We start from the raw sequence: 23,430 nt of genomic DNA, 5'->3' as shown, positions 1-23,430 counted from the left end.
CAATAACAGTAAAACTCTGAGAGTACACTATCTTCCCTGCCAAAGGTTGCATGGGTAAGATCCTCCAATAGGAGAGATTATTGGAACATCACATGGCTAATGAAGTGCAAATGACCCAATTCTAATATCTCCTCAGCAATTACATACATCCTACGGTATGGGCTCAAAATTGCAGTTGCTTTCAAGTTGGGGTTGAGAGGTATAACCGCAATTTGATGGCTACTTCCATGGTTTTAAGAGTTGATCGATTCGAACTGGGTGGGACCTGACCTGGTTTTTGACACTCGAGTCACCCTAGCCTCAGGCAAGTCGGGTTGATTCAGCCCCAACTCTGGCGAGTTGCAACTCAACCCAGGGCCCAACGAGTTGATCGAGTCATTGAGTCTTTCAACTATCTCTATTTCTCGCTGCTGAGTATGCAAGAAAACATAATTACTATAATTACTATAGTCATTCCTCTCTCGATCAACCCGAACTTTCGCAATTCAGTTGTGCATCCAGACAGCCTGCAGTAAGGTTTGCTTAGTTTTGCAGCTACGGATACCACAAGTTACCAGTAAAATGGAAACAAGGGAATGGAGCGTCCCTCTGTAGATACATGCAAATGCACTCATCTATTCACATGCACCAAATGCAAAATACACAACTCAGTCCTAGGCAAGCATCATTGGATACCCACATCCAGTTCTTGCAGTCAGCTCATTCACAGTTAACATCAGACGGCTGAGGTCACTGGATCCGAAGGAACACATACATCCAACAGTTATCACCCTATTACTGTTCTTTCCATATGCGACCTGTCACTCGAAGCTTCAGCTCTTGCCGGTTGCCGCCGGAGAAGAATAGTGCCATATTGCGGTGAATGACCAATCCATCGTAGCAATCTCGGACCTTCTTGTGACTGTCTCGGATGCTCCTCGGCACTCCCTGCCATGTTAGTTTCCGGCCGTTGCCCCCCACTTCAAGACTGTAACTGAAGTTCTTTGCTTCATTGTCATCTCCCATGAATCTCAAGAATGCCATATAAACCGGAGCCATCCCCAGTAGGAAGGCCTCAAAATGAAGGCAGAAGTGTTGCCCAAAACAATTGAAAACCTGCGGAAAAGTAATGAAGAAGAAAATCAACTAGGTATTACTACAGGAGGTGCGACAATCCCTAATTTCCTACAGATGATGCGTGACTAGGGATGTCAGTGGGTTGGGGCCAGGCATAGCAACATCAAAATTTTTGAATGTCCCAACCCTACCATTTCAAAGTCCAAGCCGAAAACAACCCAGGTGCAGCCCTAAACAAGAGAATAGGGTAACTAAAACGAGTGCAAAATAAGGTTCGCTAAAAGTATGATTGTAGTGGCTCCTGCAAAATACCATGATCTTCGTTGAAAACTTGAGGCCTGTTTGGATGCACATTCAAAAGGGGGTTTTGACACCTGAACCCCATTTTGAGCCAAGCCCCTCATCGAGATGTGCATGTGGATGCACCTTCACAGCCCCCTTTGATCCCCCAATTGGGGAAATAGGCACAAAAATGCCCACTTGCCAAAAACCTATCAGATTGATTTACAACAAGTCGACATTGCGGACATTCTTTTGCGGAAACCTTTTTTTGTGGAAGTTGCATGCAAATGAGCCCTTGGTAATTGAACAGACTTGTCTCTGTTGACTTCAAAGGGCCTACTTGTCTAAGATGGATCAAATAGGCGGTAAACCCCACTAGAAAAATAAAGCAATAGTCAGATGAGTTTTATCCCAACACCTAAATTGGCCCACAACAGAGCGGGTGGAACCCTTTTCCTACTGATGCATATTGCTTAGCAGGGTCCTTGAAGACTACAAATTTTAAGCTAAATACCTATGCTGTATGGCCAAAAAAGACTGCATCCTGAGAAACATGGTTTTGCAATAGCTTTCTAAAAACGAATAATGAAAATCAATGAAAATGAGAGAAGTGTTTAATGTCTTACAGTGAGCATCCATGTCGCATTTTCAACCTCCTGTGGGTTGGATTTGACATAACGATGATTGAATGTGCACCCATCATGCATGTCCACCTTATGGTCATTTTTTAAGTGAGCCACAAGTGTTGGAATATCACCAGTGACCAGGCATTCAGAACCTGCATAAGGACAATTATAGGGCCTAAACCTGCACTGCTGCTCATGTTTCAATTTACTGTAGTATGGAAATATGTCTGGACATCCAAGGTTCTGATGTCTGCAGGGAAGTTCGAGGGATTCAGCCACTTTCTCGAGAGCTAAACATCTTATGTTTCCCAGTTCATATCGACAAGTAGGGCAGTGATTGTGTACTCTGAGCTTGCAATTAGAGCAGAGAGTGTGACCATTTGGGCACTGCAAAAGGCAATGATGAAGACAATTTTAGTTTGCTAGTAAGAGCAACATTAATATTGTTTTTAATGAAAAGACATGAGCTTGTCATAAGAAAATATAATTCACTTTCCAGAAAGGAAAAAAATATGTTGAAACATATACAAACAGATTGGGTAACAAGGTTTCTAGTGCATCAGCATGGTTATCCTAATGCAAGAAGTGAAGTACAAATTTATACAGAAAAGCAATTTAGAAAAGAAAACATAGTGATGGTCCATGCACCACTGAGACGAAGAACTGTGAATGAAGTTAGAAGGAGCAGAGTTCAACCTGGTGTATGGGAGGGTACATTGAGTTTGTACAGACAGGGCACTTAAGAAGCTCATGCACACCATTAGTGGAAGATACACCTCCTTTAATGCTAGGAGCAATAGTAGGCTTAGTTAGATGGAAATTTTCCAATTCATCACTTGCAATGGATAACTCATGATCTGCAGCTTGAGATTCAAGGACTTCCTTGCAAATGCTACTCCCAGTCCCAGGAGCCATGCTGACTAATTCACAATCTCAGTTCAACACAGCCCAGACAAACAATGGCCAATGCTATGTTATAACATTCCAACTCCTTCCTGCAGCTGCACCTATCCGATGCATGAACCTAAGAAAATCTTTGCTCTCACATAAAATAAAATACATGATTAATGCCAATCCATTCACTGCTGCAGTGGCAAGAACCGTTGCAGTTGCTAAGCCTTGTGCCACTTGGCTATGATATGCACAGTTTCACGATCCTGTTTGTCAAGCACCTAAGGAAAAAATAAAATAAAAAAGCAGATTTGAGTCCTCTATGATGCACTAATCACAATTACTGGACTATAATTTTCTTACCAACCAAATGATGTAGTTGCAGCAAAAACAATAGCAAGCCTATTGAAGTGAAACCATAACATTATTTATACAGAACCGTTCATAATACAGAAAATTGAATAGTGAGAGACAAATTCATCCTAATAGAATCCACATTGCTGGCAAAATAAACGTTGTATGCATATGAGCCAATGGATGAACTTGGAAAGGAAACTCATGACTGAAGACAAATAAGTAGAAATCCGCAAGGAAGCAGAAATTAATGGTGTTTTGCATTTATAGGAAGGTAAAACAAAGCATTATCACAGCTCCAGATGCTGGAAATTGACATCATGAGAGTATTTTCTGTAAAGGAGTGATAAGATGAAAAAAGAATACAGATTATAGCTTATACACGTGTTTGCTTACAAGAAGAGGAAGCAAAGGTGAAATACATGGAAATTATTCTTGAATCAGATCAATAGTGATAAAGCTTGTGCAAATGAATGGCAAAAACACCAAGTTCTTTGATCCATTTTAGAAATATATAAATCATTACACAAAAAAAGCAATAATGTCATAAGCAGAGACACAACAGGAAGTAAATGCAAACATATTATGTTTATTTGTTGACAGATAGTCTTTAGCAAATGACATCCATATAAGAATACTCAGCTTTTGATATCACTGTTCTCTCACATGAACTTGTATGAATTTAGCTCAACCACCCTTCTCATGCCAAAATGGAAATTAATAATCACCATGACCTAAACTTAAATAAAAAGAAACCAGAGACATACATCACTGCCATACAATTCCAATCCAATCCCAATTCACGAATTAAAGGAAATTATTCAAATTTCACACTTACATTAGGAATAACTCACTGAAATTCAACTGATTAGAGGTTTTTCGAACTCATATATGGATTAAACCCATCCAGACTTCAATGAAAGACTATTATAACAACTTTAAGGTTTTAATACAGACACCAATTGGCAGATCCTCAAAATTTTCGTCTATGAAAAAGAAGAAGAGATTCAAGCTAATTAAAAGCTAAGCATACTGTCAAATTCTCATCTGCAAAAATTCAACAAAACAAAGCCTCAACAGCCAGAGACAGTGAATTCGTTTGCTTATGACTCAAAATCTTGTTCAAGACTTCACATCCATGAAACATAGCCCTCAATATTTCAATTTGGAGAAAGGAAAGACTACAGTGACTAAAATCAAAAGATGTCATCGATCAGGAGCACCATGTACAGCACACCTTATCACGTGCATTCCACAAGAACAATAAGTGGGCACACAGTAACACAGGTTGTTGATATGGTGGACCCCGCCATCGGTTAGGCATGACCCAAAAATCATACCAATTATTCAATCTCAGTCATCGAATTGGACTTTCTACCATCAACATTGGACAATTGAACATGATCTCTCTTTTAAAATCAAATGGTTAAATATCACCTGGTCAGAAATATTTTTTGGGTGCGGACCATCTACGGTGTATGCCTTCAAATGGACGGTCGGATCACCATTCCAATAATGTCAAACCTACTGATTTTGCTGGATAAGCAACCCGTACCACGTGGGCACAAGTTAGATTTCTCGGATTCAAAAATGCAAATTCAACAGAGAGAGAAGAGTACTGATAGAAAAAGCTAATTCACTGAAAATTTTCAGATGCGCATTTCATCTTGTAATTCATTCTCTAAACCGTCGTTTCTTCAAAACAAGACAAAAAACCAAGCAAAGAAAACGAAAGAGAAGAACCCAAAAATCTTACATTCTATAAATCGGCCATGAGATCTCTTCGTCTGGGCTTCGAAAGCCAGGTCCAAGCACCTGCAAATGGGAAGAGGTAGGAAGAAAATGAGGGCGTAGAAATCGAACCCTAGGCAGAACTGGAATCTGCGTCTGCCAGCAGCTTTCAAACGCTCGACAAAAGAAAGCGACAGAAAAATCAAAGAGAGGAGAAATGATAAGAAGATGCATCACCTCGGAAAAGGCTGGTAAGATAATCCAAAAACCCTACTTTTTCTTCGACCATGAACGCACATCCGAAGCTCTCTCTCTCTTCCCCTTTCGAGCGTTCATAGAAAAAGCGCCCTCTTTCTCTCTCTAGATTATAACCGAAGGGAGAAAATTAATATAAAAAAATGAATAAGAAAAACTTCGATACTCTAAAGAGGGTGATGGATGATACGCAGTCACTTAGAAATTGTATATGTGGAATACAATTAAGCTAAATTAAACTGTTAAAATTATAGTCCTAATTAGATGTATCATATCCCAAATTACTTACTTTTTAAATGTCGGATTGGTGAATAGTTTTGGACGAATAAAAATATAATTATCGGACGGTCCTATTTACACAAACAAGTGTCCATGAATCAGAGTGTAGGATTGTTCAACCAATCTAATTTTGAAATTTTGGCTTAGAAACTATGGTTTCCACAATTTAGTCGGTTTAAATTGAGTTAATATATGCCACGTGTACGATACTGTATGCAGTGAATCAAGGGTTATCGCCCGAGTGAGTATCATAGGATCTGTTTGGTAGTCCGCCAGAACACCAAATTAATGGGTATGCAGCTGCGTTGATACAAAGCGATGGCCTAAAAAGGTTTTCTCCGCCGGGCCCACCCAGCCTGATTGTGTTTGGGCTGAAATCGAGGGTCATGTATTGGACACGTGCAACATTTTTTTTAGGACCGATAAACATGTCGGCTGGGTACCCATCGGGAGCGGATTAGGTAAGACCCGGATCCTCCGAGGTGGGGTGGGACCGCTGGCTGTGGGCATCACAGTAATTTATATGCCTTAAATCCACATCACCCAACCATTTTGAAAGCTCATTTTAGGGCATGAACCGAAAAACGAAGGTGAATAAAGTCTTAGGCTGTCCATACCCTAAAAAAATAGTCATGCTTCATGGATTTCCCCGGTTGATAAGGTCACAAACACGTTGAAGAAGAGACCACGCAAATATCATCTTGATCCAAAGCTTTTGTAGCTCACACTAAATTTTTAATGATCAATCACCTTTGTTTTCAGGATCGCAGCCTTATGGTGTGTGGCCCGGAATGGAAATTAAATAACAAATGACGACAATACAGCAGGGAAAATTGATCGTCTTGTTGTGACTGTGCATCATCCCATATTGCCCATTGGATGAGCGGTCCCAATCCATCTCCCCCATACCGTGAATATGGATAGTTCCCAAAATAGGCCCACTTGGTTGAGAGATGTTTATGTGTGATTCGGGCCCAACAGCTGTCCATTGAGTGGTTATGGCCCGCATTTCAGTAATCTAAACCGTCCACATGGCGTGGTCCATTGTTGATTGGGGCCATGCTCCAAAATCTTCCCAGCAAACAGTCCTAGGACTGCAGTCATCGTCACGATGAGAAGATCGGCAAAAAAATCTCCAGAAGATGGTTCAAGAATTGGAAAATCAAGAAGGTTTTGCTGGGGAAGAACGTGGCCCCACATGTACGGTTCTGATTTGTGCAAAGAATGATGTCGAGCTCGGCCGAGGTTCCGGATACCTACCGATTTAGTGGTCTCGCAGACTACATTCTTCTATCTTAGCTCCAATGGTTTTTTTTATAAGTTTTGACCATGACAATCAGCGCCTGCTCCGGATGGAATTATTGGAGACTTCAGGGGTTAGTTGATATCGTACGCACTACGCGTGATACTCGTGCCTTGTTTTTTGTGCCATCGTTTTGAACTGCGATTTTTGTGCTCGTCTCGAATTGCAGTGACGAGCGTGCACACCGCGCACTAGGCGTATCATAGCACGGAGCGTGACTTTCCACATTGGGAAATAAAGAGGAGGTTTTGTCTTCGGCGCGCAGGACCAGGAAACGGGGTCAGTCGCCACATGCCCGAGACGTCGCTGCATATCTGGCACTTGATCCGGACAATTGTCTAGTGGGCCCATCTGAGGATGTGTCTTGTTAAAAGCTAACTTTGAATGTACCATCCTATCCATCCGAAATGGGACGCGGATTGGACACTACCCCCGTCTGTTCCGAGCTCGGGATTGGCTGGGGCTCTGTGGGACCACCTTGATGTATGGCTTTTATCCACACCGTCCATTTATTTTGGCATATTATTTTAGGTGGTCTTCAAAGTTGATGGTGCCAAATGTAAGTAGTCCGCAGCCAAATATTTGAAATGAAAATATGGCTACGATGGTTACTTATTTTCAACTCCTGGCCAACCGTGGAAATTACCCACTACATGGACGTCTTTTATCCAAATTGCCGGAGCAAAACCCAGCTGAAATGAGATGACGGCGCGACGAATGGTAGCAGAGAGTCCTACGTTGATGAGTGAACGGTAGTATTCAAATCTGCCCACTGTTAAACAAGAAATGTACAGAAAGGGCGAGTTATTTGATACTCCAGCTGCGCATGGCGCTTGATACACGTCGCTTCAATGTGGTACACGTGCAATGCATTAAGTTGTAGGATCAATAAAAGACACCACTTGTTGACATTATGCTATTAATGTGGAGGTACAAACTCTTATATTTATTGTTTTTAAGAGAATAAACTCGGTGTTAATTAATGATGCTGTGTGCCCAATATACCTGCAAGAGACATGCTGTGAATTTCATCTCATTTCTAACTATGTTACCATCAATGAAGCCATTTCTCACCACCCATGTGAAATGTAAGATATTTCCATAAATGTTTAGAGGCTATAGTGTTTTAAAAGGTCATGAATATTAGGAGATCCAACCTATGTCTAAGCGGATCCAGCTTTAGCCCCGGCCTAAGTCATGAGAGATAAATACATTAACTAGATCATGTCCCAAGTGATTGGAATGAAAAGATTAAGAGAGCTTAAGGACCTTATCATGCGGTCATGGTTCAATTGGTATCAATAATTTGGGAGATCATAATGTGATAAATCCAATCCATCTATTCCTTCTAGCAATCCAACCATCAAGGAATTAATGCCCAAGATTAAATGCAATGGTGATTCCGTCAGGACCATCCAACACCTTGAAGTGGAAGAGACAGAGTCTAAAGAAATGTTGATTAGGCATGATCAATTTAAGATTTAGGATCAACTCTTGAAGCTTGATCCTGAATCCATTTAGTAGGGCATAAAGATTTTTGGAGTAGGATCAATTGTGAGAATAATACCCGAGAAGCCAATATTTCTAAATCTGATTGGAGCCATTTCTTCCTTTTTTAAAAAATAAAAATAAATTAATTTTTAACACACGCACACTCACACTAGTGGAATTTCACCACCTATGGGTACTCAAACCCTTGACCGGGTGTTGAAACTCCTGAGAGTCTACCGCCCGAGCAAGAGTAAGGACCCAAGCCATTTCTTCCTAATACGAGTCAACTGTTCCAAATTCGTCCATAAGATTTTCTTATCTAGAATATGCAAAAGATCTAGAATAAAAAAGGAAACCCAACGAGAATTTTGTTGTTTTGACGAGCTATAAAAAGAGAACAGAAAAAGAATTACCTAACACATTTATCTACGTTATATATATCTTTTCCATATATCTTAGCATATCTTAACCTAATTCTAACATAAATCGCTGCAACCTAGCAGTTTTCACTAGATAATAGATTAAATATCAGTAACCTTTAAGTTGTAAGATCATGATCTATTAAGTTTTGATTTAGCTAAACATACATATTTGCTCACTTTCTTATTTTTCATTTATTTATTTGATTGTTTAATACTTTGTTGATTATAATGAACCATATATTCAAATATTAATAAAATTGTCATTATTTAACATTTATTTATTTATCTGCATATTCTTATTCTTTTGAAAAATATTGAGCTAAAAGTATTAGTAAAAGAAAAAGCCCTTACATCTATAAGCTTATGTTTATTGTCACAAAGTAAAAAGAATTTATTTAGAAGGGCTAACCCCTATCTTTTTACAAATTACTTGAACGCTAAGTATAATTGATGGTTGAAAGAATAACTAGATCCTATGTCTAATTTTTAATTCATCTGTCTCTACTTGACGAACACAAACAATTCAATCAAATGTTCAGTTGAATCATCTCTAACATGCCCATGCATTATACTCACATAAGAAAACTAAACATAGGTGTTCACATGTGTGGCCTTGTTTGAATGAATTAGTGGTAACAAACTCAGTATCTCCAAATTACAATCCACAAATTAGTTTGATTTCAAAATACCAACTTTTGATCAATGACACTTGTCTGTTGAATTTAAACGATTGGACATTTGTCATTTTCAACCGTCAAAGCAACGTCCAAAACTATGATGGTAAGATAATCATATAAACATAAGCTAATGATACATCTTGACCTGTATACATAAATTGGACAGTGTAATATGAATTCAGTTGAATTACTCGTGAGATTTCTAAGTAATTTTTAAGTTCCTGCGCATCATCCACACCCTGCCAGAGTATCAAAGTTTTGTCCTGCATGAAAGAATCTATTTTTAAGTTGCCTGCTCATACATATTGTAGGCACAAATATCATCCTGATACAACTTTTGTCACCCCTACACATTCAATCCCCACTGTTACGTGTGGTATGGCCCACATTAGTTTTGGATATGCTTGATTTTTAGATTCATGTCCTACTGTGGCCTTGCAAAATAGATGAACAGAATGGGATTTGTCAGTACATAGGGTGTTATGATGATTCGAACTGATCGAGATTGGGTTGATTGGATCATTTGTTTGACCGTATGGTTAGGATCCTTACTTTGGGATTATGCATGGATGGCCCACCCACTTACTGGTTTTCAAGACCTAACGAGTTTGGCCAAACCCGTGAATGCGTCCTTTCTTAAAGATCATTTGTCGTTTCTTCTAACCATCGACCTTTTTAGTACACGTGTGGCCGACATGATGTGTAACTCGCCTGGGCCATGCAGCTCGCATGTGAGGCCAGCTGAAAATGACCCTAACTTGCACACGTGTGGCCAACCTGATGTGTAACTCGCCTGGACCATGCCAGTTCGAATGTCAGGCCAGCTGAAAATGACCCTATCTATCTTGCACACGTGTGCCGTAGTTTCCCAATCCTCCTTACATGTACGATGAACACGATCCGTTATCATTTTTCCTAACCGTCAATCTTTCTCTTGGTGTGGTCCACCCCATGACTGAAAAGCCTGATTTATAGGCCATTACAAGTTGGCCCAAAAGAATGTAGTCCACACAGATGCTTTTTTTTTTTCTTTCCAACACACGATGAGTGTGGTCCCGGCGGAGCACTTGATGCTGTTTGTCTGATCTTTTAATTAAATGTAGCTTTCCTCATGGACGAAAAATGTTCCCGCAGGGTCAATTTTACTGTACTCTGTGGGCCCCACCGTAATGTGTATATGGCATCTGATGGACGGGGTGGTTGATGTCTGACACACATCACGGCGTGGGGCCCACAGAGCTCACCGACCTTACACCTAGGATGTAACCACAAGCAATTTTAAAAGATGAAGTGCGAGCTGGTTGTGGTGGACGCAGACGCTCAGAAGCTAGGTAGGGGCCACCGAGAAATCCACCCGTCTATCTGTTTTACAATACGCTTTTAAATAGTGAGCATTCAATCCATACTGCTCCTGTAGTGTGGTCCACCTGAGCTTTGGATCTGTCTCGTGTCCTAAAATTAGGCAGGGAAATGGATATGAACGGAGTGGATATAACACAGGCATCAGGGTAAGCCCTGTGGAGCTCAGAGTTACTTCTTGCAAGTCGCAACCTTAATGTTGAAGTCAATCTGTGATTGGAGTCACCGGATTGGAATCCTCGACAGCATTTGTTTCACTCAGTGCGTGCTTGAAACATCCAAGTCTATGGGACCCACCACGTTGCGTATGCAAATCCACTCAATCTATCAGGTCGTATGTGCTATGTTAGTCTAAAAGGTCAAAAATCAGCTAGATCCACGGCTCATACACTACGCCAAAAAGGCCAATTTGCGACGTATTTTTCCGACGGATTTCGTCCGTCGCAAAAATCTCTTGGTTTAACGACGGATTTAATCCGTCGCTAACGGAAAAGGTCTGTCGCTAAACTCTTCCTCGAATATCCCTAGTCCGAACGTCGCAGAATTTAGCGACGGACCAAAATCCGTCGCTAATATCTGATTTACGACGTATTTACGACGAATTTTTGTCCGTCGTAACTAGGCGACGGATGAAATCCGTCGCAAATTTCGAGTTGGCGACGGAAAATAAACAGTTGAAAATTCCCGCCCAAAATACTAGGCATGCTTTTCAGTTGATTTTGCGACGGATCAGGTCCGTCGTAAAAGGACTTTTGCCTCTATTATTTGCAATTTTTTACGAATATGGTGGAAAATTAAGTTTTTTTTGTTGTCTAATAATTGTTTTTTAATAGAATTTCATTGGTTTAATTGTACATATTTGTATCTAAGATTATTTTTTAACAATTGATTGAATGCAAAATAGTTTTTCTTGTGATATTACAAATCATTTAAATAATAGTTTTAATTAAAAATAAAAATAAAAATTCCACTCATTTGATATAAAAACAATATATATATATATATATATATATATATATATATATATATATATATATATATATATATATATATATTGTTTTTATATCAAATGAGTGGAATTTTTATTTTTATTTTTAATTAAAACTATTATTTAAATGATTTGTAATATCACACGAAAAAGAATATTGAGAAGTTTAAAAAGTTTAACAATGTTTGAGAAAAAAATTAGATTTTGAAAAAATAAAAATCGTGATTTAATAAAAATCTATTTTGTGGGAACAAAAAAGAATATTTAATAAAGTTGATAAATTTGAAAAAAAAAAAAAAAAAGCATTTGATTTTGAGAAAAACTAATATCCTAAAAAAGAAAATTAAAAATATTTTAAAAAATGTGTAAATTTTCACAATGTTGAAAAATGAAAATATTTTTAAAAATAAAATGAGAGTTTGAAATTTGAAAAATAAAAAATTTGTGAAGTTCAATAAAAATTGACAAGTTCGAATAAAATGCTTTAAAAAAAAATGGAGAACTGAAAAAGAATTGAAATCTTTTAAAATAAAACGATATTAAAAAATTGATACTTTATCAAAAAACAAACATTTTGAAACGAAAAATAAATAAGTTGAAAATTTCTGTGATTTTGAAAATGTTCAAAATTAGAAATTAAAAGAAAAAGTTATTTATAAAAAAACTAAGATTTTGAAAAAATACATATAATTTTTTTAAAAAAAAATTTGAAAAGTTGAAAACAACATGATGCTTTTGAAGAAAAAAATCGGCATTTTGGAATTTTTGGGAAAAAAATTAAAAATTGTGAAAATTTAAGATATTTTGAAAATAAAAATTCAGAATTTGTATTTTAATTTATTTTTTGAAATATTTTATAATAAAAATGATATTTTGTTAAAAGTTTTCAAAGAAAAATTAAGAGTAAAAAAATATACATTTTGAAAAAAAAATATGTGATTTTTAAATAGAAATTGATATTTATCTGTGAAAAAAATAATTTTTAATTAATTATTAGGCACATTCACTAATTGAACATTTAACCATTTTTGGACAATCGAATTAGTCCAGATTGAAGAGTAAATAACTTCATATGTTTAAATCAAATTTCACTCAAATTGTTGATCAATCTTGTATTCCCAACACCTTTCTCACGTGTAGCTAGCTTGATTGGGGCGAGTAACTAGTTAAATTGAGGGTATTGATCAGTAAAATAGAGTGAATGGACTATACATATAAAATGGGCTAAATATTATTGTCAAAATTGTGACCTAACTTATTGACCTCGCAAAAACCTACGAATTGATGTTAATAAGTTTTATGGGCCCCATCATGATTTGTGTCGAACATCAACACCGTGCATTTAATGTGTCCCCTTTAGGTTAAGAGATATCTCAAAAAATCATCTGTAAACGAAACTTAGGTGGACCATACCATCTAAAACCATGTCAAGACATCATAAAAAAATACAAAAGCACTTAGTGGGGCCCACATGAGTTTTGGATGCGGCTAAAACTTGGTTTGACCCCTCATCAAACTGGGACACACATAATGAGTGGGTTGGATATGTGAATCACATTAAGGCAAGCCCAATATATGATTATGAATGTTTTAAGGAAACCCCTCTACATTTAGGTGAGTTAGTCATTACCTTTACCAAAGTAAATTTTGTGGGGTCCACCGTTATTTATTTATTTTATCTATTCCGTTTATCCACGTTAACAGATAATTTGAGGTCTAAAGAATAAAAAGGAAGCATATCCGAAGCTTAAGTGGACCACACCACAGGAAATAGTGTGATTGAACCCCTACCATTGAAAAATTCCTGCGCAAGGATGCTGGGTAGGGCCCAACACCATGTGTTTAGTAAATTTACTCCGTTAATCCGTTTTTAGAGATCATTTTAGGATAAGAGACTAAAAATGAGTTGGATCCAAAAATCAAGTGGGTCACACGAGAAGAAACAGTGGGGAAACAAGTACCTACGGTTGAAACCTTCTGGACTCCACCTTGATGTTTATATGCCATCCAAACAGTTTATAAGGTCATTAACACTGGCAATAAGTGAAAATACAAAAGAAATAATTTAAAAAAAAAACCCTAAAACAAAGCTTTTTATGACCGTAAGAATGTTTCAGCGGTTCTCACTGGATCCCCACTATTTCATCTCGTGTGACCCACTTGAGTTTTGGATACACTTTGTTTTTGGTATCTTTTTCTAAAATGAGCTCTATAAACGGATTAACAGTATAGATTTACCACAAACATGGTGGTGGGCCCACCCAACATCCTTGCGCAGTAACTTCCTGCGAAAGGCTTTAGCAGGAAATCCACGTCCCTAAAACGGGCGCGGATTGGCTACTGACAGGTCGAGTTGCCACATTGCTACTGAAGTGATGTTACCAAGTTCTGTGGTCCCCACCATGATGTATGTTTTGTATCCATGCCGTCCATCCATCTGGAGAGGTCATTTTAGGGTAAGACTCAAAGAACGAGTCACATCTAAAGATCCAGTGGGCCCCACCAGAGAAAATAGTGGGGAGAGTGACACCACCGTTACAAACTTCTAAAGGCCACAAAAGTTTTAGATCAAGCTGATATTTGTGTTTTCCCATATTTAATGTCTTTTTTAACTTTTGAACAGGTTGGATTTCGAAAAAACATAATGGTGGGCATTAGGAAGGTTTCAACGGTGGGCTTGGTGGGGTCCACTAAAGCTTTGGATCTGCCTCGTTATCTGGGTCATGAATTAAAATAATATCTCCAAATGAATGGACGTTGTGGATACAACATATACATCATAGTGGGGTCCACAGAACTGGTGAAGTCACTTCAGTAGCGACTCTCGCTACTGAACCTGTCAGTATCTAATCCGCGTCCCCCTAAAACGGGGAACGGATTGGCTACTCCCCCTGACTCGGTGCTCTGTGGGGCCCACCATGATGTATGTGTGTCATCCATGCTGTCCATATATTTTTATATATCATTTTATGATGTGAGAAAAAAAATGAATTATATCTCAATCTCAGGTGGACCACATTACAAGAAACAGTTTTGAATGAATTTTGACCACTAAAAACGTTTTGGGCCGATAAGTTTTGGATCAAGCCGATATTTATTTTTTTCATTCATCTGGGTCTTTATGACCAAATCAACATATTGGATTTCAAATAAACAGTACAGTGGGCCTTAGGAGGATTTTAATGGTGAGTATCCATTCATTTTGTTTTTCTGTCGTGTGGTCCACCTAAGATTTATATCGCTAAAATTTTTGTATAAAGCCATAAAATGATCTGAAAAAATGGATGAACGGAATGGATGAAACACGTACATCATGGTGGTGCTCACAGAGCACCGACCACCAACCTCATGTAGCCAATCGGTCTCCCCTAAAACGAGACCCCTTTTCTCTCTCCCTCTCATCCACTCTCCGTCTGTCCCTCTCCCAGCGCCGGCCCTAGAGATCTCCCCCACCTCTCTCTTCATGTCGATCTCTTCACGAACATCAGGTGATGCTCGCGTTCTCTCTCTCAATCTCTCTTTCAATCGATTGATAGTGATGGTTCTCTCTCAATCTCTCTCTTCCAGCGCCATGATTGGAAACCCCCCGGATTCGGAAACCCCATGATTGGAAACCTAGTTTGCTGTCTAAAGCACCAAAAGTCTACCTTTGATAGGGTATAGATATAGATTAAATGCTAGCTGTCCCATATCTTTGATATATGTTTGGTTCACCTTGTTTGCGACCAACCTGATTCTTGGACCCAGGCATAAGTTCTGGGTTAGGTTTGCTATGCTCACATGTGGGTGGAGCCTTGCACAACAACTTGCAGCCACATGTGTCAATATAGCATAACTTGCAAGAACAAAGATTTCCATTAAGTAGGCCATGTTGTTCAAAACGCACTTAAATTGCTCCATTTGGCACTTTTGTTCAGTTGTGTTCATCCCCCAAGATAAAGAAAGGCTGGAATGAGTAATAGAAGTTTCTTTACAGAGGCTTTAAATTGCTTAGGGCTTTATATCTAAACGATTTGATAGTAGAAAAGCTACCAAGTGAGGCTAGTGATGTTGATGTCTGCCAAACGCTAGCAACAAAAGGCCACTAGTACCTTCATTTCCGTGAAATAAGACCAGCTTCTCCATTTAGTTCTTCACTAATTAATTTGAGAATGTCCATTATCTGTAAAATGGCAAAAGCCCACATTCAATACTTCAAACATGAACACATGCATCGGTAACTAATGGCCTACTTTGCATGGAAAGTATCCAAACAAATTTGCATTTGCCAAAATTCCCTAGCAATATGTTGCCCAAGAGTATATGTCACCGAACACATGGAGGAAGCCTTTCATGTGTTTGAAAGTATGCCCCACAAGGATTTCATCTCATGGAATTCCATGATTTGTTGATTGTTGTGGATGGAGTGGGATTCAACAGTTTTTTGGCAACATTGTATTCTTTGCCACCGGTTTGGCACTTTGTGAATAAAATTTTGTTTCTCAAAAAAAAAAAAAAAAGAAGAAGAAGAAGAAGAAGAAAAGAAAAAAAGAACATGTTAGTTCATACATACATATTCAGAAATATCACCAACAAACTCCATATATCTTATGGTTATCATTGTGTACTGAAACCAGGATGCTTTTTTAATTGGTGGCTATTTGTTAGTTGGTAACTTACATTTTCTTTTTAATAAGATTCTATTAATTATGAGAAAAAGTACTTTTAATCATATCTCATAAGATGTTGCATCATAGTTTTTTGCAAATGTTTTTGCATATCGCAGTTCCTTTCAATTTCAGTAGATCACATCTCTTTATGGTGGCCTTTGGAATTCCTTTCAAAAAGCACTAGATTTGCTGATGGTTAAATGATTGAAGATCATTGTGAATGAGTGAATATAATTTAAAATCATGTAAGTTTTTTGATATGATAACGTTTAGTGTGATTAGGTGAACGGTGAATATTAGGAGCAAGCAAGGAGGATGTTGTAAAAATTGGGATCTCTTCTCAATTAGTTGTAAGTAATATAATGAAGCAACTAGTTTGAAGCTTGTGACGTCTTTAAATGTGAAAGGTTATCTTCTAAGATATGAAACCTGTTAAACGTCATATCTTCTCAATTTTATTTTTCTCTTTCTGTTGTGATTAGCTTTGGCTGTGGCATCTCCTTTTTCCAGATATGAAGACTTCTTTGGGGGTTAAAAAGCAAAAAAGTTCAACAAAGCTGAAGTCCTTCAATGGATTTGAAGAACTGAGCATAGCCGAGAAACAAGAAGATGATAAAGGAACTCTTTCAACCCATGAGAAAGAGCTTCAAAAGATCTGCTCTAAAATTGAGCAGATGGAGAAAGAGAACTTGGAAACTAAGGCCTGGACTATGCAGGGAGAGGTAATGATTGATGGTCAATATTCTTGTATCCATCAGCTAGCCTATCTACTGATTCTACCCTGTTGTATTTGTATTTGCATTTGGTTCACAATCCTTTGAATCAAGTTCACATGATTGGTCATTGATTTGTTAAATCATTATTCTGTTGGATTCCTGGTGATAGGTAACCGCCAGTAAAAGGCCGAAGAACAGTGCACTCGAGGTTGATCTGGATTTTGAGCACAATGTAAGACCACCTCCTGTGATCACAGAAGAGGTTACAGCATCCCTTGAAGAATTAATTACAAAAAGGATTATTGAGGTATCTTCATCTCTTACTTGCTATTATATGAAATACTTCACTCCCAATAGATATTCTTCCTTTCTTGATCAATGATGCATTCAAAAGCTGCTATATTTGCATTGAACCAATGGCCATCAACAAAAATAGGCATTTTGTTTAATTCATCCGCTTCCTGAATTGAGGTCACTTGTGATTTTGAGCTAGTTTGATGGAATTTCCCCACTCTGCTTAATGTTGGTGTCTGTACTTAGCAAGCAAAAGCACATCTGAAAAGGCAAGTCAGAGCCTTTAAATAATAATGGCATATGCACATCTTCACTCTTTCCAAACTGGGCCTATAACTTTGTTCCGTATATGTAATTTTATACAAGTTGATGGTGACATCAAAGCATTTAACAAGCAATGTGCATGAATATGTTGTCTGAATCAGTAACTAATATTTGGGAATCGCGTGATGCTCGAGTGCACGTGTACTAACATAGCAAGGAGGTTGGTGCAAGATCCAATTGGGTTCACTTTTGTCGACACATATCAATTGGATATTGCCATTTGTGTTCCTCTATACAAAATCTTATGGTTTCTATATTATTGCATGACTGCATAAATAGTCCATACAGTTGGTATATATAGAAGTTAGCATAGCTTGACATTCTTAGTTTTCATATCTGTCTATTCTTTTTTCTTGCAAGTTGAGACAAACTTGGTAATGTATTGGTATGTATTGGCTATGGAGTTGTATGTATTGATTATTGGGGACAGAATTGTGGAATTTAGTCTTTTCTTATCGGTCAGTTGGGAAGATTATTTTAAATCAGTCCAGAAATATCTACTAAAGTTTATTTTAAATCAATCATTCCATCCTTTCTTTTCATGCTGATTTTTCTGCTCATTCTACTGCCAATACTATTTTCAGATTAAGGATCGATGAACTTCTGACATCTTTCATTAAATATATCTAAAAGTTGTTTTTTCTTTCCTGGGCCTGGAGGTTAGCTAGCAATTACAAATTATAGAATGGGTGTTTCAGGGGCATTTTGGTGATGTTCAAAGGGCACCTAGTTTGCCATCTAAAGCACCAAAAGAACTCAAAAGAGCTGGTATGTGTTATTTTTTAGAGATAGCAACTCACAGAAGTGCTCTTAAAAAGTCCTCATGAAATGGGTTGTTGCAAGTTTGCGTTTATGTGGAATGTTGGACTAAAAACTCTCATTCATAATCTTTCTTAATATCTACAGGATGAGAACAAGAGCCAGAAGGGGTTGCTTCATTTTTTGCCTAACAGATTTTTGTCTGTTTTCTTTCTGTTTTGTTAGAGAGATTGTCAGTGAAGAACGAGTGATGTTCCAATGCATTCTATGCAACTCACTGATTGTCACAGGTTCCAAATTTTCTGTCTCATAAGTTGGAAGTTTTTTCACGCAAAAGCTGAGTCAATGGAAGGTAGGCTCATGGATTGCATAATTCTCCAACTGGATTTTGGCAGCATTTCAAGATTTCGGCATTATGGTCAGGTGATTAGGCTAGCACTTGATATATTAGCAGGGGCGTTGCTATTTTTAGGAAGCAATCTTCTGTTCATGTTATTGAAATTTAGGCCTGTTTGGGTGCTGCTTGAAATTAACTTCGAACTCATTTAAGTTAATGGTGATAATGTTTCAGAACATGAAATTCATGAGTTGCAGAGCTATGTGACAAACTTCATGTACTAGAGAAATCATCCTAGCTTTTGCTGAAATATTGTCTTTTATCTACTGCAGGCTATATTTAAGCCACCAAAAGCAATGCGAGGAGGAATCCCCATTTGTTTCCCGCAGGTTCATGCATGCTCATATCTTTTCCTGTGGTATCTAATTCCAAGTTCCTGACTAACATCATGTTTTAATGCTCTTGAAGTTTGGAAACAGTGGATCACTGGAGCAACATGGGTTTGCAAGGAACAAGATTTGGACCATTGATGATGATCCTCCACCTCTTCATCCTGCTGAGTACATTGGCAAATCTTCTCTAGACTTGCTACTAATACCATCTGAAGAGGATCTGAAGTGTTGGCCCCACTGGTATGGACCCAGTACCTATAGACAGTTGGGCTGTTGTTGTTATTGTCTTTAGAACATTTGGGTAGTATTGGACTTGCAATAATTGAAACTTGATCGGGTCATTGGAATTTGGAACTCTTTTGTAGGGCATGTTTGCATGCGGGTGGCACTAATCAAATCAGATAAGTTTAGCCTGATGTATTTTGTTTTCTATGGGGAGACGAAATGAAATGAATTGATACAGTTGACTCTTTTAAGGTGTTTCCCCTTTAATGAGGCTATTTTGCATTAACCTTGTTCGATTAAAATCTTTTTTTTATTAAAAAAAATAAAAAATCTTGGGAATTGCCGCCCTTCCAACTGGCCCTTAAATAGTTCAGATGAAAAATGATGAAACTTTGTATCTTCTTTTCTATTCTCTTTTTCGTGTTAAATTTTCTCTGTTATTTATTTATTTTGTATGCGATGTCTGGCTAATGAAAAAATTTGCCATGGCATTTCAGTTTTGAGTTCCGTCTTAGAGTGGCTCTTGCGTTGAATGGAGATCTCACCATGATATCGTGGATTAGGAACCTCGACAGCAAGCCATTTAGTTTCTCCTTTGCTTTCCACACATTTTTCTCTATTTCTGTCATCAGGTACGGAAAAATCTCTATTGGATTAGAATCGACATCCCTGTATTGGATAGGACCATAGAACTCATCTTCATTTAATCCACTGATTGAATTATCATTTGATATTTTTGTCTTGTAGTTCAAACTTAGTGTTCAAATTCAGAATTGAATTTTTTATATGAAGCATCTTAAGCTCATATGCAGTCCTCCACCCACACCTCTACATGTGACCACACATGCCAACCTCGCAAGCGCATGCAAAAATCAAGCAGTGTCTCAAGTGGGCCCCACCTTTTAGATGACCTGGCAATGTTACTATTGAATGAACAGTCCGGATTGATGATTGGGCACCCCACGTGTCACATTGGGGACATTTAGCAAAATCCACACAACTAGTTGGCATGTGGGACCCACCATGGTGTTTGTATGGCATTTTGCCCATCCAACTATCAGGTGGGGCACACCATAGAACTGTGTGTGAACACACACACACAACCCTCAAGTCCAACCGGTTGGACAACAAGTTATACTCCACCCAGCTGATAACTTCTAACTTGTAAAGAGCATGTGAAATCCAGCCCCTCAAGTTATATGATGCCTTTTGAAACTCATTGCATATACAATGTCCTTTTAAGCAGGAATTTCAATGGGAGCTGTTGTTGGAATCTCTGTTGCAGCTGTTGCCATTATACTATTTCTAGTTTTGTCTATACATTGGTGCGTCTAGAAGAAAGAAACTGAAGAAGGCATCATTGCTTCGACCACCTTTCGAAGATAACTCTATTCACCATGGATAAGGTAAATCTCTTGGTTAGGCATTAATCTCTACATTTTCCTTTTGGGAATGCTCCAAGTTTCCACCGAGGCCATGGCAATTTGAAACTGATTTATGTTAGGAAAGATAAGGTGGTTTGTCGCTCCCAAGGTATTCAATAACAGTAATGGCCAGCATAATAGGTGGTTGTTGAACTATTTTATGGGCTATAATGGTCGATTTTCATTACCTATTTCATCATTTGCTGATCTAATTTTGACTATTTACTATATATTTAGTTCAGTTTTTTATTAAGGCCTACTGAGCATCCAAACACATTAATATTTAGTCCAGCTTCATATTCAACCCAATCTTTTGAATCTTGTGAATGTGCTTCTTATTAACAATCGTGTGAATTATTTTTTGAATGACTATCAGGTGTAAGATTCAAAAAAAAACTGTCGACAATTTTTTCTATTTACAGATATTTTAGCGACGGACCAAATCCGTCGATAATCTCTGAAAAAGTTGAAAATCAACGACGGACTTTATCCGTCGCTTATATTTTAAATGACGAATAATTCAGGTTGTTTTTTGGAATTTCAGCGACGGATTTTTAATTTTTTACGACGGATCTTATCCGTCGGTAATCTACGACGGACCTTATCCGTCGCAGATTCAACGACGGATTTTATCCGTTGGAGAAAAAACGACCCAGTAAACAGCGACGGACCAAGCGACGGACGAAATCCGTCGTTTATTTGGTTTTACGACGGATTGGGTCCGTCGCAAATCAGCGATTTTGGCATAGTGATATGGGTCTCGCCAGATGGAACAATGAGAATGGTTCTCGCCTAATGCATAGGGTGAATTTTATATTTACAATATAGGGGACCCATAGACCAGTCAGTAACCACATTTTCATTATCTTTTAATATTACGAGCATTTATGTTATATTTTAACTTTGTCAACCGATACCTTAACAAAGTAATATAAAGTGAGCATTTGTACGTGCGAATTTTAACAAAGTAACAGAAAGCGGGCATTTGTAATTTCTGCCAACCAACGATGACCTTCTTTATTAGTTTCCTTGGTTATCGTAGAGTAATGCAATTGAGAACTCCTGAGCAATATCATATATATATATATATATATGATCCAGATGAGTCCCTCTTACCACCCAAAACTTAGCCAGATTTAAAAATCTAATGGGCAATAGTGAAATGAGAGGTAAATCAAAAGAGAAAAATACCTCTCACTTTCTTATGGCCCATCAAGTTTTTAGATCAAGCTTAGCTTTTGGACTCTGGGGGTTTTATGAGGCCATTCATTAAATGGCCTCTTCAGATTTTGTGCACACATCACGTGTCAAAAAGTGCTCGTAGGGTTTTTGTGAGAACCGAACCAATTCCCATCTGAGCATTTTCATCGTTATTATGCATGAGAAATGCTACAATGCTCTCCGCACCATAAATTATAACCATATTAGCTACAGCCGTCACTTCGTTCAATTGATTCCCATAAAGTCCACAATACTATACTAAAATCACACCCATCGCATGGTCCAATCCATCCTTGGTTTCTCTTTATTTCTCTAGCCATGGATAGGATGGTTGGAAAATCCTGAAAAAAGAAGCTTTTTAGAACCGTAAGCACCAATCTTTCTCTTTATTTCTCTGCCCATGGATAGGATGGTCGGGAAATCCCGAAATAAGAGGCTTTTTAGAACCATAAACAATCTATGACGAGATTCAACACATAGATTGATCAAAATTTTTATTAGATGTATTTTTTATGCAAATGATCTGGACCGTAAGACCAACACCAACCTTTAGATATTTGCACCATGATACGGTGGCTAACTTTTTCCAAGTAATGGGGAAGAGGACTGAAACATGCCACCGAGTAATTCAAGCGCTGCAGTACGGAAGGGAGTCAAATTCTATTATTTGTTATTTCATGTTGATGGTTTTTGACTTTTAATCTTGTAAAATCCTCTCCGGACGTGATGCAAAAACGATTTTTTGGTGCAAGCTAGTGCGATTCCATGGAGTTCAAAAGCCATATGGATCCACTGGGGCTTCGTGGCAACGCCCCATAGGCTCCAGTTACAGGATAAGCCCTCTTTGCCTTTCCTGACCCTACGTAAAATCAATTCCAACAATTAGATATTTAGTCTGATATTACGCCCTAGTGCAAAAATAAGGCTGACATGTGATACTGATGGGCCACACCAAAGGAAATGATTGAGAGAGAAATGTCCACCCTTGATTTTTACAAGGTCCACTACGACAATTATATGAAATGCACTCTAACCATTAAATTCCAGACAACTTTCCACATGTGGCCCAAAAATCATATCCATCCCTCGACTTAAGCCAATCATGTCCATTGTTTCCAATGATGTGGTCCACTTGAATCACAAACGGAGCTGATCTTTTAGCCCTTGTATTAACATGAGGTGACACACCTAGCGGTCAGGGTGGATTTGGTGGGGCCCACCAAGCCATGGGCCCATTTGCTTGCATGACAGCCGGCTGGAATGGAAATTAGTGGAATTATAATCATATCCATCAATGAAGTAGCTTTCTGAAAATGTTTTTCAAAAAGGTACCAAAGTGTAAATTTCATATTAACTATATATATATATATATATA

The 23,430-nt window shown here is 38.1% G+C and overlaps 2 protein-coding genes and 1 long non-coding RNA gene across 4 annotated transcripts; 2 read left to right on the top strand and 1 right to left on the bottom strand.

Annotated features, from left to right (window-relative positions):
• Window positions 1–595: 595 nt before the first annotated feature.
• LOC131233149 (E3 ubiquitin-protein ligase SINAT2-like) lies at window positions 596–5,312 on the bottom strand. The gene is made up of 5 exons (XM_058229761.1): window positions 5,178–5,312; window positions 4,966–5,024; window positions 2,661–3,136; window positions 1,965–2,351; window positions 596–1,095 (listed from the first exon to the last, which is right to left on the bottom strand). The coding sequence occupies exons 3-5, from the start codon at window positions 2,877–2,879 to the stop codon at window positions 775–777; spliced, it is 927 nt and encodes a 308-aa protein (XP_058085744.1). The 5' UTR covers window positions 2,880–3,136; window positions 4,966–5,024; window positions 5,178–5,312; the 3' UTR covers window positions 596–774.
• Window positions 5,313–16,860: 11,548 nt separating this feature from the next.
• Window positions 16,861–20,841, top strand: LOC131232954 (M phase phosphoprotein 10-like). 2 transcript variants are annotated; one of them, XR_009165003.1, is made up of 4 exons: window positions 16,861–17,085; window positions 17,249–17,386; window positions 19,908–20,042; window positions 20,657–20,841. XR_009165003.1 is itself a non-coding variant. In XM_058229496.1 (3 exons), the coding sequence occupies exons 1-3, from the start codon at window positions 16,876–16,878 to the stop codon at window positions 19,911–19,913; spliced, it is 354 nt and encodes a 117-aa protein (XP_058085479.1). In that variant the 5' UTR covers window positions 16,861–16,875; the 3' UTR covers window positions 19,914–20,141. The 2 variants fall into 2 exon arrangements, 1 of the variants encoding a protein (XP_058085479.1); XM_058229496.1 differs by lacking the exon at window positions 20,657–20,841 and having other exon boundaries at window positions 19,908–20,141.
• Window positions 18,685–19,644, top strand: LOC131232955 (uncharacterized). Its single transcript, XR_009165004.1, has 3 exons — window positions 18,685–18,808; window positions 19,126–19,182; window positions 19,262–19,644. It is a non-coding gene; the product is annotated as an uncharacterized LOC131232955 (long non-coding RNA).
• Window positions 20,842–23,430: the final 2,589 nt, after the last annotated feature.

This window comes from Magnolia sinica, chromosome 18 (genome assembly GCF_029962835.1).
Source record: "Magnolia sinica isolate HGM2019 chromosome 18, MsV1, whole genome shotgun sequence".
NCBI lineage: Eukaryota > Viridiplantae > Streptophyta > Magnoliopsida > Magnoliales > Magnoliaceae > Magnolia > Magnolia sinica.
Note: the sequence above shows the minus strand (reverse complement) of the source record. Positions and strands in the feature narration are given on the sequence as shown.

What these genes read in the sequence shown, in the direction of transcription:
- LOC131233149 (XM_058229761.1), bottom strand. Translation starts at nt 2,879, where the DNA reads ATGGCTCCTGGGACTGGGAGTAGCATTTGCAAGGAAGTCCTTGAATCT. An exon ending in TGTACCCTCCCATACACCAG is followed by an intron (nt 2,352 to 2,660) that starts GTTGAACTCTGC and finishes TGCCTTTTGCAG; the next exon opens with TGCCCAAATGGTCACACTCT. An exon ending in ATGCGACATGGATGCTCACT is followed by an intron (nt 1,096 to 1,964) that starts GTAAGACATTAA and finishes ACTTTTCCGCAG; the next exon opens with GTTTTCAATTGTTTTGGGCA.
- LOC131232954 (XM_058229496.1), top strand. Translation starts at nt 16,876, where the DNA reads ATGAAGACTTCTTTGGGGGTTAAAAAGCAAAAAAGTTCAACAAAGCTG. An exon ending in CCTGGACTATGCAGGGAGAG is followed by an intron (nt 17,086 to 17,248) that starts GTAATGATTGAT and finishes TCCTGGTGATAG; the next exon opens with GTAACCGCCAGTAAAAGGCC.